The sequence below is a fragment of the Astatotilapia calliptera genome, chromosome 7 (assembly GCF_900246225.1).
Source record: "Astatotilapia calliptera chromosome 7, fAstCal1.2, whole genome shotgun sequence".
Taxonomy (NCBI): domain Eukaryota; kingdom Metazoa; phylum Chordata; class Actinopteri; order Cichliformes; family Cichlidae; genus Astatotilapia; species Astatotilapia calliptera.
In genome coordinates, this window is record NC_039308.1 from 41,988,058 (window position 1) to 42,002,025 (window position 13,968).

General features: G+C 40.4%; 1 protein-coding gene across 1 annotated transcript; it reads left to right on the forward strand.

Moving 5' to 3' along the window:
• The first annotated feature begins 81 nt into the window (after positions 1-81).
• c7h11orf24 (chromosome 7 C11orf24 homolog) lies at positions 82-8,469 on the forward strand. The gene is made up of 4 exons (XM_026174838.1): positions 82-222; positions 3,351-3,404; positions 3,520-3,676; positions 6,819-8,469. The coding sequence occupies exons 1-4, from the start codon at positions 163-165 to the stop codon at positions 7,733-7,735; spliced, it is 1,188 nt and encodes a 395-aa protein (XP_026030623.1). The 5' UTR covers positions 82-162; the 3' UTR covers positions 7,736-8,469.
• The last annotated feature ends 5,499 nt before the right edge of the window (positions 8,470-13,968 follow it).

The window sequence follows — 13,968 nt, forward strand, 5'->3', positions numbered from 1 at the left end:
ATTGGTATTAGTCATGATAAATTTTGGTAAACTGTAACAATAGGAGGCGTTCTTGTTTTAACGTGGTGTGGCCAGCAGAGGGCGGGAGCACATAGATTATCAGTCAACACAGCTAAAACCGCAGCTGAGGAAGAAGGTCAGCGTCTCGTACAGAAGGTGTAGATGTTTGGTTCCTGGGTACCTGTGTGTGGTTTACAGCAAACGAGCCCCCGCATAAGGCTGGTAAGGACCCCCGATCACACGGACTGTAGCTAGCCTGTGAGCAGTAACTCTCCGTGACCGTGGCTTGTTAGTGTTAGCTGCTCGGTAGTGTGGATGCACTCGCCGCTGAGGGGAGATGTCTCTTCATCATGCTCCGTTAACTCGTTTCCCGGTGTGTTTATTGCCCGGTGACATAGCGATTACAGCATTATTCACTGTATTATCGATGGTGTGGTTTTGCTCGTTACCTTGTTGGTTTGTGTAACCGAGCCAGTTAAACTTTGGGTTTTCCCATCTGAACTAAGCTCCGTGTCTTCCTTCGGAGCAGCTTACACTTGGCCCAGTGTTAGCTTGTGTGAGCTACAGCTGCGTTTCTCTGCTCTGACTTGAAGTCACAATAACACGTGACTGACTCTTGTTGCTTTGGATTTTTTCTGTTTATTCGGCTAAAGTTAATGGGACATTTCTCGGATGTAATGTTTTGGGTTATTTGGTGCTAAAGCAGCTGCCGGCTGTGTGCTCGGGAGTTCCCGTTTTAGCCCAAACTTCTTTGATTGGCAGGTCGGCAGCGTGGCAGAGCGCGCGGCACTTGCTCTCTCCACGTTGGCGTCTTCAACGAGTATTCCTGTTTACACTGAGGGCTGGTCCTGTGCCCCAGCTGTCTAAAACGCATCCTGTTTACAGTCAAGTACCTATCACACAGATCTGGGTCCTGGTGCACTGTGGGGCAGTGCTACAAATCCGGTAAAGGCTGGCCTAATGTGGAGGGTCCACAAATAACAGTGCACACTCCCTGTGGAGCTCCCTGTTACTTTACACACGTGGAAAACTGCACCAGAAACCTGATGAACCAAACTGGTGCTCACAGATCAGTGGATATATTGTTGGCATTTGTCACAAATATCATGCCGCGTGTGTTATTCAGTAATGGCTTCTGCTTTTGAAATGCAGTGTAGTTTGTTTTTAGTTATTTTTCCCAAAGAAGCACAAGGTGCTCCACATGAGTGGAGGAGAGCTGATGCCTTACATGTGGACATCAGACTCCACTCATCCCACTCAGCCTGTGCAGAATACAGCCAGGAAATATATCACATTAGACCTCATTAAACAGCACTGTGCTGTCTACTCGTGTATTAGAAGTAATGTTGATATATTTTATTCTTTACTTTTAGTGTCTTTGAGGTCGGTTTCACACAAAACTTGCTGGCTGTTTCTGGCTCTCACTCACTTTTCGTGGACTGTGATTTCTGTGACTACAGGCTTATCGCAATCTTTTGATTTATCTCTAACTTAAGGTAGTCTAGGTGCTGAGTGGGAGTAGATATTGTAGTAGAATTTATGGACAAAGTCTTGTAAGTGGTACATTTCAGTGCAATCAGCTACAACTCTTTAGGTTTGCAAAACACTGAAGTGTTCCCTTTAAAGTAAAATGACTCGAAGTTTAGTTGTCAAAAAAAATCATGTCCTTACCTTCTTTATACGTGAATATTAGCTACAACATATGGAGAAAATTTCAAAACAAATTCATTAATTTTTGCCTGATTGCATTTATGACTCCTACAGTAATTTACACTGATTATTACCATTAGCTTTGACAATCAAAATAAATACTGTAGCCTGTGGTTAAAGTAAAATTCTCTTATACGACTTGAAGCGCCAGCAGCCTCTTCGGCGATGTAAGCGTACAGATTGTGTGTCTGGGATTGTGCTCTCAGCCTCCTACTGTACACCCATGATTGTACACCAATCCACCCAACCAGCATCATCAAGTATGCCAATGACAACACTGTGGTTGGATTCATCTGTGATTGTGATGAGACAGTTGACAGTGTTCGCCCCCCTTCCTGGTTTCCTATCTTTTTGTATGTCAGTCACACTTAAATGTTTCAGATCATCAAACAAATTAAAACACTGGAGAAAGATAACCTAATTAGGCCTGACTACTGCCACAATCACTTAAATAGGACCTGCCTGACAAAGTGGAGTAGACCAAAAAATCCTCAAAAGCCAGACATCATGCTGCGATCCAAGGACGTGCAGGAACAAATGAGACACAAAGTAATTGAAATCTCAGTCTGGAAAAGGTTATAGAGCCATTTCTGAAGCCGTGGGACTCCAGCGAACCACAATGCAGCGTTAGAGATTGTTAGGTTGGCCAGTAGTGGTAGTTATGGTACTAAGGCTTTGGAAGAAGACACTAGCTGGATGGATCTTTCCTGACTGACCCTTTGCACAGCCAATGAAGCTGCTCACTACACTTGAATGTAAAGGCACCACTGTGTCACTGTGTTTCAGTATAGAAAACCATTTCAGAGATTCTGACACTTCATGTGTAATTTAATTTTGTTTGGGCTTCTTCATTTGAAAGTGAAATACATGCAGTAATTGTTGTTGAGCTAAATGTTGTCATTAACACTTCACTATAATTAGCTCTGTGCTTCTGTAACTTGAGCCTGGAGTCTAATTAAACTCATAACTAATAACGGTGATTATAACTCGTACTACTTCCTCCAGGAGCACTACTTGAGATGTGCATTGTTTTGACACTAGATGGTAGTCATTCCTCACATTTGGGTGGACTAACTGCTCTTTACTGTTGTGCAGGTGAAGAGGCTTGAATAGCGTGCTTCAGGAAATCCGCCTTACTGAACTACAAATCCCAAGATTTAGCCTGGATAATGTAGAACATTGTAAAAAAGTTGTAGTTTCCACAATACTGTTTAATTTGAACCAAATCATTAGTAACATCCTTCAACTTTGACTCTGCTGGTCTTGATAGGGCCTGAAATGTCTTATTAAATGAGAGAGTATTTGTATATTTTTAACCAGTGGAATTATAGTAACTATATTTTAATATCTGGCTGAATGGCCCAGTAAGTGTTGTGTGTTACTTGTTTGAGTGAAACATGGTAAGAAAATATAAGACTCCATCAAAAGGTTAAGATGAAGTGATCCAACCAATATGAATAAATGCTGTCATCCTAAATGTTAAATACAGCTGTAATTGTGGTTTTACATGTTTCTGTTTAAGGACTGTCTCTGTTTACTAGAAGAATAAGATGTCCTCACGCAGAAAATCTATAAGAACACAGTTTATCGACCCCATCTGTCAGGCTGCTTCTGATTCTTGCTTGTGTTTGTCTTTGTAGGTCCAACCAGAAACTGACTTCACCTCCTCCTGGTTTCCCCTCCTTCATTTCATTGTTTGTACAAGTTGACTGTGTGAACTTCATTGTACCCGGTGTGTGTGTGTGTGTGTGTGCGCATATGGATGTGCCTCTGTCTATGTGAGCGTGTGTCTGTCTCGTTCCCTCCCAGCCCACCATGTCCCTGTATTCCTCAAAACTCCAGCTGAGCGTATCACTGTGTCTTCTCCTCCCCCCCTGTGTGCTTCTGCTCCTTACCGACTCCGCCACCACAGGACCAAATGGGGCCTACTTCTTCTCAACACCCACAGTTAATTGCGCCTCTGGATGTAAGTATGTGGCAGGAGTCTTAAAGGTTCTCTGTGTAAGCATGTGAAGCTTTTTTAAAATCTGTTTTCATGGGCAGTGTGTGAACAGCTTGTGACAGAACTAAAAAAAGAAAAAGGTGAGACCCGGTGTGGACACCGAACATTGTTAACACAATAACTTGAAGATTAGGTAAGGTAGGATTTTCATTTTGATACCATTGGTGAATCTACTAACACTGGCAGCCACAAGTATCCTTCAATGTTGTGACACTCATGGTCACAATATTGGCACGAATGTATCTATATGTCATTTGTCGTTGGTGCCAGGTTGATAAAGTGTACAAAATACGCATTGTATGTGTCCTGGACTCACATCTGTGCTTGTCCTGCTGGACCTCAGTGCAGCGTTTGATACTGTTGACTGTAATATTTTATTACAGCGATTACAGCATGCGGTAAGTATTACAGGTACTGCTCTGCAGTGGTTTGAATCATATCTAATAGACTCCAACTTTATCTCTCCACAAAGGCAGATAATACACACCAGTTAAACCGCAGGAATGTCTTAAAGACATAATAATCTCTCATTTCCTGCTTATAAATTCAGATAAAACTGAGTTTGTTGTACTTTGGATAGAGTCATAGAAATATGGGCTCCAACTACCCTTTTCTCAGAGTGACTCTGAAAAACTAGTTCATGCATTTATTACTTCCAGGCTGGACTTCTGTAATTCATTATTATCAGGATGTCTTAAAAACTCCCTGAAAAGCTTTCAGTTGATCCAGAATCCTGCAGCAAGAGTCCTGACAGGGACGAGACCCTATGTAGAAAGACAGGGTCTCCCTGTTAAATCCAGAATTGAATTCAAAATCTTGCTCCTCACATACTTGAATAATCAGGCTTTATCTTATCTTAATGACCTTGTAGTACCATATCACCCTATTAGAGCACTTCGCTCTCACACTGCAGGCTTACTTGTTGTTCCTGGAGTATTTAAAAGTAGAATGGGAGGCAGAGCCTTCAGTTTTCAGGCCCCTCTTCTGTGGAACAAGCTTTTGGATTTTGGAGACAGACACCATCTCTGCTTTTAAGATGAAAACTTTGCTTTTTGATAAAGCATATAGTTAGGGCTGGACCAGGTTATGCTGCATTAGGTCTAGGCTGCTGGGGGGTTCCCATGATGCAATGAGTGTTTCTTCTTCTTGTCCTGTCTTCCTTCTCTCACCCCAACCTATCACAGCAGACGGCCCCGCCCCTCCCTGAACCTGGTTCTGATGAGGTTTCTTCCTGTTAAAAGGGAGTTTTTCCTTCCTACTGTTGCCAAAGCACTTGTGCGTAGGGAGTTTCATGATTGTTGGAGTTTTTATACTTTGCCTTATTGTAGTGTCTCTACCTTACAACTGTTGTTGTGATTTGGCATTATGTAAATAAAATTGAACTGAATTTGAATTAAATTGAACAAAAATAAGCACTTCATGTAGCTCTAGGCACGATTCATCAATTAATCTTTCTTGGGAATGTTAAAGAAACCATAAGAGGTGTGATCAAGTCCACAAAAAACAAAGACTGCTTGATTTTAATTTGGCCGATCTCTCATTCAAAGTCATCTTCTTGGCCAAGTTCAGATGGCTGGCAGCACGTTATTTTAAAGTCCGACTGTGAGAAAATGCCAACTTGTGTTTTAAAGCAACCTGTATTTTGTGTGGATGATTATTACTGCTGAGGATAGCTGGGGTATCAATAGCCTCAAAAAGAAATATTATTATTTCAACAAAATTTACTATTAAGATATTTATTATTGGGGAAATGCTGAAGACCATTTTATCAGTGATTGCAGCTTACAGTATGACATGGTTCAGTAGTGGCATAGAATAATGAAATGAAGGCACAAAAGTAACCTAGAGGGTATTTTGCCTGGAAATTTTATGTAAAGCACAACTGCTTTGAGCATTTAGTTTTACCAATAACAGAAATAGTTGAACTTTGTAACTCTTCAGTATTTTCCATACAGGATGGGTGTGGGTTGAGCTTTTTAGCCAGATACACCAAATAAGTCATTTCCATGAACAGTTCAAGTGCCAGCGTTGCTTTGTTGAGTCATTTGTTTACTGTTGTGTTGGACATCCCCGTCTGAAAGCATCGCCTCCTGGTATGCCTTCATAACCTAGCTGTACTCTTTGGCTTTTGCCAAGTAATGAAGCGACTCAGGCAGTGAATGTGCTACACTTCTACTCTAATCTCCTTTTAGTAGGATGCCTGACTCCAAGGAGCTAATGTAGATATAATAGCACACAGGTTTAACTACTTTGGGCCGTCAATGAAAGGTGCTTTAAGCTGCTTCCTTGTCAAAGTGATCAGCTGTATGTGTTTGCTTTGGATGAGTTCCATGCCGGATGCCTTCCTGCTGTATTCCTTTCATTTGCCAAGCTAATGTTTAATCTGCTTCACTATTGAGCCACCTTACTTCTGGCTTCACTAAAGGCATGAAAATTGATGTTTTTTTAATTTTGTCTGATTCAAAGGAGCTTGCAAAGAAAAGCGTCTGGACTTCTTTAAGTTGCTTGAAGACGTTTCACCTTTCATCCGAGAAGCTTCTTCAGTTCTAAGGTCAAATGGTGGGGAGTCCCAGATTTAAACCTAGTGGGAGTATCCCCCCCCCCCAAAGAGGGACAAAAGGACCCCCTGATGATCCTCACCCTCTGTGGGGGGATACTCCCACTAGGTTTAAATCTGGGACTCTCCACCATTTGACCTTAGAACTGAAGAAGCTTCTCGGATGAAAGGTGAAACGTCTTCAAGCAACTTAAAGAAGTCCAGATGCTTTTCTTTGCAAGCTCCTTTGACTTCGATGACCTGGATGACTGAGAACCTTCACAGACATTTTGTCTGATTGTTTTTGTCTACAATTTTGACTTAGATGGTGATCATAAACATTTTTTAAATCAGTTATCAGTGTAATTTCAGAGTTCCCAAACTTGTTTTGGTTGTAAGGGTATCTCGATCTTGAAGATAGCACAGCTCTTTGGCTATTTACAGGGTTAAAATTCTTTGAAAGGTACAAACTGATGCTCTGCAAATATACGAGTGAAATATAAATGTATGTTTGGCTTGTAGCGAATGTTGTTTCACTAGTTTGTGCTAACTAGAATTTGTTGTTCCCAGGTGCTACCGATGCAACAACAAAGACCTCTTTGGATGGTGTGACCACTCCACCGAACACTTCAGTCTCTGCCTTAAACCCGAATAGCACTTCAGATGTCATCACACAGACCCACTCTAGTACAGGCAAGGATAATAACAGTCTGCAACCAAATGCAAGCACTCAGTCCTCCCTGAACTCATCATCCACCAACCACACCACTGTCAGCCACAGACTGAATGAGTCTGTAACATCGGTGAACAAAAATGAGCAAATTACAGAAGGAGCCCTTTCTTCCACATCTTCAGCATCCTTTGAGCAGCCATCGTCACAGGAGCATCTCAAATCACCAGAGGCATTTACCCCCACTAGCTTGCCTGCTCAGCGCCTGCATACTGGATCCACCACCAGCACTAGCAGTATAACAGCAACCACTTCAGAGTCTGTTAAGAATGTGGTCACTACACCTGTGAAATCTACAACCTCAGCACCAGCAACTGCAACAACAACAAGAACAACAGTAGCCCCACACTCGGTGACGATAGCTTACACAAGTGTTGCTGTTACTTCCGTCCATGGTTCAGACACGTCTCCATCGGCTGCCCTGCCACACCCCAGTATTGAGGTGGCACCGATTCAGACATCATCTTTAACCAAATCACCATCTGCTATAACTGTTGCCAGTACTGATGCATTGGCCAATCACAATAAATCTTTTGCCTCAGCTACGAGGGTCCCTGTGGTAGAAGAGGCGGGGGCTGTTCTGACCAAGCAGCTCGTCGATACAGCGTCTTTACTGGCTGTCCTGCTCTTTGGCCTGCTTTTCTTCTTGGTCACAGTGTCAGTGTTTGTCAAACTGGCCTACGACAGCTACAAGAGGAAGGACTACACGCAGGTCGACTATCTGATAAATGGCATGTACTCAGACTCTGGGGTATGAGACAGGAAGAGGATAATTATATTTCATGAAGCTTTTTCTTTCTTTGACTCGGAGCAGGAAAAACTAAATGAACTAAATGACAGACTAACTGAATGGTAAGATGGTGCTGTGAATTTACAGGATGGTCCAGTTAGTTCAGCAAGAAATGGAAAAGGTACACTGACGATAAAACGGTGATGCACACTGATCTGTTTTCTAGCAGCTCCTGTTTTTTTGTGTGGGGGGGGGGGGATGTCAAAATTCAAACCTTATAGCTTACATTTGGTTCTGCTAGTGGCCCCTGACAGGATTGGAATCGATTAGATGTTGGCTGGCTCAGTTGGGACGTTTCCAAAGCTCAGCAGATGACCTCGTCATCAGTTAATTTACTGCTGGTAAGAAATGTCGAGATTATCTAAAAGTAGAGTTGTAAAAAAATCAAACTAGCAAATAATTTATTGTATTTTTTTTTAAATTTGCAAACATTTTTTTCCTAAGTGACATCTATATAAGGACCAAATCAGAATGTTATGCCCAATGATTCATTTCCTTGTCATTACCTTGATGCTTATTTTATTTTTGAAAAAGTCAATGGACATACATCTCAGTGCCAAATAGGGTGTGTAACTGACAAAGATTAGCTCTGCGCTTAAGGCATTTAAAATATGTCACATTGCAAATTCTTTTTAATGTGGTTTAATTGGCAACAGTGATAATAAAGTTATTCAGTGCTTCATGCAGCAGTGCACAAAACAGTTTCTGCTTGACAACTTTTGAAGTTCTTTCAATTCAGAAATGACTGTTTTAGACGGTGTTTGTTTACATTTTTGGAATTTGGTGTTGCTGATTTGATAACAACAATAATAATTACAGTTATTATTATATTTGCTCTTTACAATTGGATATATAACCTTGATAGTGAAGAAATGTTCATCAGATCTCAGTCACATTTTGGAACCTTCCCATTCCAGCCCCTGTACACAGTGTTGCACTGTTTACTGCAAAGTAGATTATTTGTTTTGTTATTAATACTCTACAGAAAAATGGGGTAAAAATGAATCACACATAGATCTAAGTGTATAAAATCACTCTTGCAACATTTGACAGAAATCTAATGTGACGTTGTGGCTAAAATTTGCCATATTTCTGTGGTGTCGTTATATTTCTCGGCCCTTCCCGTCTTTAAGATATCACATTTTCCACGTTTTTAACTACAGCTGGCACTGAATGATGCACACTTGTTGTAATTTCCAACCACAAAGCTAGACTCAGACTCACTGTTGAAGCTTTTCTAAAGTAATCATTATCAACATGGTGAATTACTGCAGCTCTGTCCTCACAGTTGCAGGTGTGAGACACCTGGGTCTGTTGTAGTATTAGTCTGTTGTAATCTTGACCATCATTTCTATAAAAGAGAAAGAAGTAGCTGTTCGCACACTGCAGAACTCCAGATTCCTCATTTATTACATCTAGGGACATTTCAAGCACACCGGCTTTTCATCAGACAGCGACACACCAGGCAGTGCCATCTGAAATCAGCTGCGAACAGTCACGTGACCACGGGAAGCTGCAAAAGCTTCCAGTCAACAACCTTGTACAGGACAAAGAATTGATAAGTGAATAATTTTCTGAATAAAACCAGCAGATTAGAGAGAGAGAGAGAGAGAGAGAGGGTATTAGATCCCAGCTGTCAGTACTTTGAGTTTGACCTCATGTGAAGTCAATTAAATAGTCTGGATACACTTCTGGCTTGTTTATAGTCTAGTGATGGAAATGGTCAGTAAAGCATCATTTTAGTTTTCATAAGAGATGGCAAAGCTAAAAATCGACTTATGTATAAACCAGGATCTGATCAGCACAGACGGGTGAACTTGAACCAGCCTCTCAAACTGTATTCAAGGTAAATGAATATGTGGAAAACTTAACTCTATAGAAGCGTTGATGTTTTCTCAGAAAGACAAAAATGCTGCACAGGTGCTGCTGCCAGCTAATTACACTGCAAGATGTGTTTCCATTGCTCTGGTTAAGTTTCCATCAGATGTGGCCGCGTGTGTTGAAGCCTGATGTTGGTGGATCAGGGCCAGAGTGCACACTGTGGTGTCTGCTTTAGCTAACAGGCCAGAGAGAGACCACAGAGACATTTAAGTCATCAAGCTGAGGATTTTCCACCCACTGTCACTCTGTTAATGTCAGTTCACTTGTAGGCCGCGCTCACAGAGCCTGTTTGGCTGGCAGCTCTTCCACTTGAAGGTCAGACAGACACACTAACACCGCTTCATCTTAAAACGCACAGCTCCTGCTGTGTTTACAGCTAGCATTAAAACTACTCCGCCCTCTGAGGAGGATTAAATCTGAGATTTTTGGAAACTAGCCAGGTTGGTTTGAAAAGTTGAGGATTGTGCAGGATTGCAGGCTGTGACGGTGTCGTATCCGTTTTATAGCAGCTAAACCCTGCATGTGGTTGTGCTGTCACGTTATAAAGAAATGACATTGGTGTGGTGTGAACTGAACTCCTTGAATTCACGAGCAGTTATGCTATTAGAATCATTTTGGAGGTTAAACAAACATTTCTAACATTTCAGATCAAACAGAAGCACCGTTGCTGTAACGCCAACCCTTAGTCTGATTGTTCGTTTTATGTCAGTGACAGATTATAAATCGTAAAGTTAAACTAGGTCCTCTCCAGCACGGCATTTCATATTTTTGATCATCTGTAGGCTATTCAAACTTTTTTTTTTTTTTGGATAATTTCAGGTTTTATTATTATTTCATTATTATTTTCATGGCAGTTCCACAAACAACATTCTCTTTTTAAAGAAATCTTTATGAATTCTCCTTCACACTTTCCCTGGGATCATGATGTTTTCCATAGAGGTCAGTGAATAACAACCAGAAAAAATAAAGGATTTTTTTTTTTCCAACTATTGGACTGCAAGCCATTAATGGCAGATTTATGTTAAACAAACCTCACTGTGTTAAATACTCAGATTTTCCAAATGTTAGAGGGTTCCTTTAAAGGTATTGACATTTCATTAGCTTTCATTGCTACAGACGACATTTCAGCAGTGTTCCTTTGCACATGTCTTCCAGTGAATCACAGGAACAAGGCCATACTTAATTGTTTATTACTATATTTTTTAGATTCTCACAGTGAATGTATTCTTTTAAAAGATATTGAGTATATATTGTCTTATTAATGCATTGTGTCTTTGCTTGTTCATGTAACTGGTATGTTTTCTCCAGTCTTCGTTTGGCTTACCTCACTGTGCTCTTTCCCATGCCTTTGTAAGAAGCAACTTGAATGTTAAGCCATTTATTCAGTCATTTTCATTACATTTCAACATTCCTTCAAACGTGCACATTGAATTCAGCAAAGAGCAAACGTTTTACACTATTTCCCACAAAGAGAGAAAGCAGCAGATGTTTGATAAAGAATGAGATGGTAAAAGCTCTGTCACATGAGGCTGGTCTCTTTCTATTACAGAAACTCTGGAGATCAGGTGCATTTCCATTTTGCCATATAATCTACTCAGTGTCTTGGTTTCAGACTGATTTCGTCATCCGGTCCTTTGCCGAATGATTCTCAGTGATTTAGCTGTGCGCTACAAACAAAGGCGGTCCTTGAAGTCAGTATCCATTGCCATAAACTGAATTACTTTGCCTTTTCTTGAGCACATTGTATTTGGTGTATTCTTCCAGTAGAGTACACAGCTGATGGAACTTCACCAAATAATCACTGAAGCACATCTTTGTGTGATAAAGCCAAGGGAAACATAAAGCCATGATCAGTTAGTGACTGAATGAGAGGGAACTTGAACTGTTCCACAACAGCAAGGTGACCTTTCTGGGTTCATCTGAAACCTACACAGATTTCAAATGAAAATGTAACGTTTGAGATGTTGTTCTGCTGTAAATGCATTTAACCCTTCCTGTCGCTGCTCGCATTCTTCTTTGAGAGGAGACAACTCTCTTGTCTTGTGGCAATGCACTGATTGGGTCACAAGACCTCGAGGGGATCAGTATGGCAGGCTGTTATCTTTGTTTTTCTCAAACAAACTTTTTTTTTTTTTTAATGATATTGTCTTTGTCACATTGGTCTCATTTGGTTTTGAATTTATTCCCATATATATATGTTTTTGTTCATCATAAAAACCGAAGGTACAATAAAAAAAAAAAACTGTAAAAGTTTGATGTGTAAATCTCAAAGCAGTTCTTAACTGCCTGCTCTGATTTCTCCTCATCAAATGATAGCTGATGCTTTTGAGACGTTTCAGACGATGACGGTCCTCTTTTGTTCTCCTCTTCGATTGTCTAGTTAATTCAGAAAGCTTCCAGTACCTAAAATCTTGTTCCTTGCTTAAAGATACTGGAAAAATACACAAATGGCAATACCCCTGCATAGGAGGCAGGAACATCACTTAGCTCAACTGTAGAGTTTGCTGAGAGAGATGATTATTCCCCCATGAAAGGAGAGTTTGTATAAACGACTATTTCTGCATGGTTTAAAAACGGCCTCAGATTTTCTCAAAATTTAATCTTTCCTCATTTTTTTTTCTGTTTTATTAAACAGATTTCTGTTTGGGTTGTTGTTTCTTCCTTTTTTTCTGTGAGAAATTAGGAAAATCACATTATCCAAAGTTTGTTTTTATTTTTTAATTAAATGGCAAAAATGACAACTTGTTAGTTCTAACCATGACCTCTTTAGGCTTCTGTATGTGTTTGGCATACTTTGCTTTGTTTCTTTTTCCTCTCATGGACAAAAAACCCCCCCAAAATATATTTTTGTTATCAGTATCACCCAAATTGCAACTTCATGAAAACATTTTGTAGTGTTTATTTGAGGTGTATTTCCATTTTTCTGAGGTCTGTTTGAAACAACATAATCTATAGCTGTTAGTAAGAGTGTCTGCAATGAGGACATAAATGTCTTTTATGGCAGTCAGAATGTAGTTCATACTGTGTCAAATTGTCTTGGATTGTGTCGTCGTGTCCATTAAGCAAGTGGATTTTACCCCCCAAGTGAAGATGGTTTACTGATGTCCGTAATTTCATAGTTTTTCCATAGATCCTGGAACCAGTGTGGACTGTGTTAAAGGTAAACTTGTGTTTGTGGTGACTGATGTGCAGGATGTCATGAAACCTGCCCTGTGCCAACCTGATGTTCTAATGCACTTTGAACAGAGATTTTTACTTTGCAGAAAATAAATGAAAAAAGAACCGAATTGATCGTGTTGGTGTTTGAGTAAATCAGTTGAATGTTTTATTCATCGATGAAGTACAGTTGCAGAGTTTTACCATCATGTTACATGAAAGGAACATTCATTAATCAAAGCAACAGTGCCAGGTTTAACTAGCAGTTCAGTTCGTGTGGTGGGATTTCTCAGCACTTCAGCTCATCAAGCTGCACCAGCCCAGCCTTGGGGATTCTGATAGATGCACAACACGACTGACTTGGCTGTTATGCTGTGTATTCATGAAAGGTGAACTATTTGTATTGGTGTGTTGTTGTTGTTCTAACCCACTCTTGTTAATGAGATGGCAAGGATGCATGCTAATGTACATGCGTGCTAAACACTTGATTCTTGCACAGGGTTTGACAGGAAAGGGATGTGCTTTTGTTGTGGAATAACATTTTTCTCCACTCTTACTCTGATTTTTTTTTTTTTTTACTTTATTGTTCTTTCACTACAAATCAACCATTTATCACAGAGTGCTGTAATGTTTTCACCTGAGGATTGCATTGATTCTAGTGAACCCTGTGAATGCATTCATTGACCTCAAAAATTCTGAGGTGTTTCTGTTTAAGTCATTTCTGTTGTAGTTCTGCAAGTATTACCACAAGAGAGGTGACATGCTAACATGCTTAAAACAACAATGACAGAAAAAAAGATCTGAAGTTAAAATCTTGCAGAAATTTGCTTTTAAGATGGACGAAGAAAACAAAAAAATAGAAAAGAAATCACTGGATTGTGGTTAGAGGGTTATAAGAAGGACCGCTCAATTTGAGCAGTTAGGAGACACATTTAGGGAGGCAGGGCTGAGATGGTGCAGATGAGGGAGTGGATATACTCCACCTACTAAGCCGACTAAGAACCAAAGAACAGAAGCCTTGCCGACAACCAAAAAACCACAGCTGCAAGTTGCATCTCAGGCCAGAAAGTTTGGATGTCAACTAAAAGCATTCCACTAAGAACTGAATCTAGAGAAGTCTCCAACTTCGTTGGTTGGAAAACAGTGTTTTAACAGTGATTCAT

Bases quoted from the DNA above. Each gene is read 5' to 3' on its own strand.
- c7h11orf24 (XM_026174838.1), top strand. From the start codon at position 163: ATGTTTGGTTCCTGGGTACCTGTGTGTGGTTTACAGCAAACGAGCCCC. The intron at 3,405-3,519 runs GTTTGTACAAGT...GTTCCCTCCCAG, and splicing joins TTCCCCTCCTTCATTTCATT to CCCACCATGTCCCTGTATTC. The intron at 3,677-6,818 runs GTAAGTATGTGG...TGTTGTTCCCAG, and splicing joins AGTTAATTGCGCCTCTGGAT to GTGCTACCGATGCAACAACA.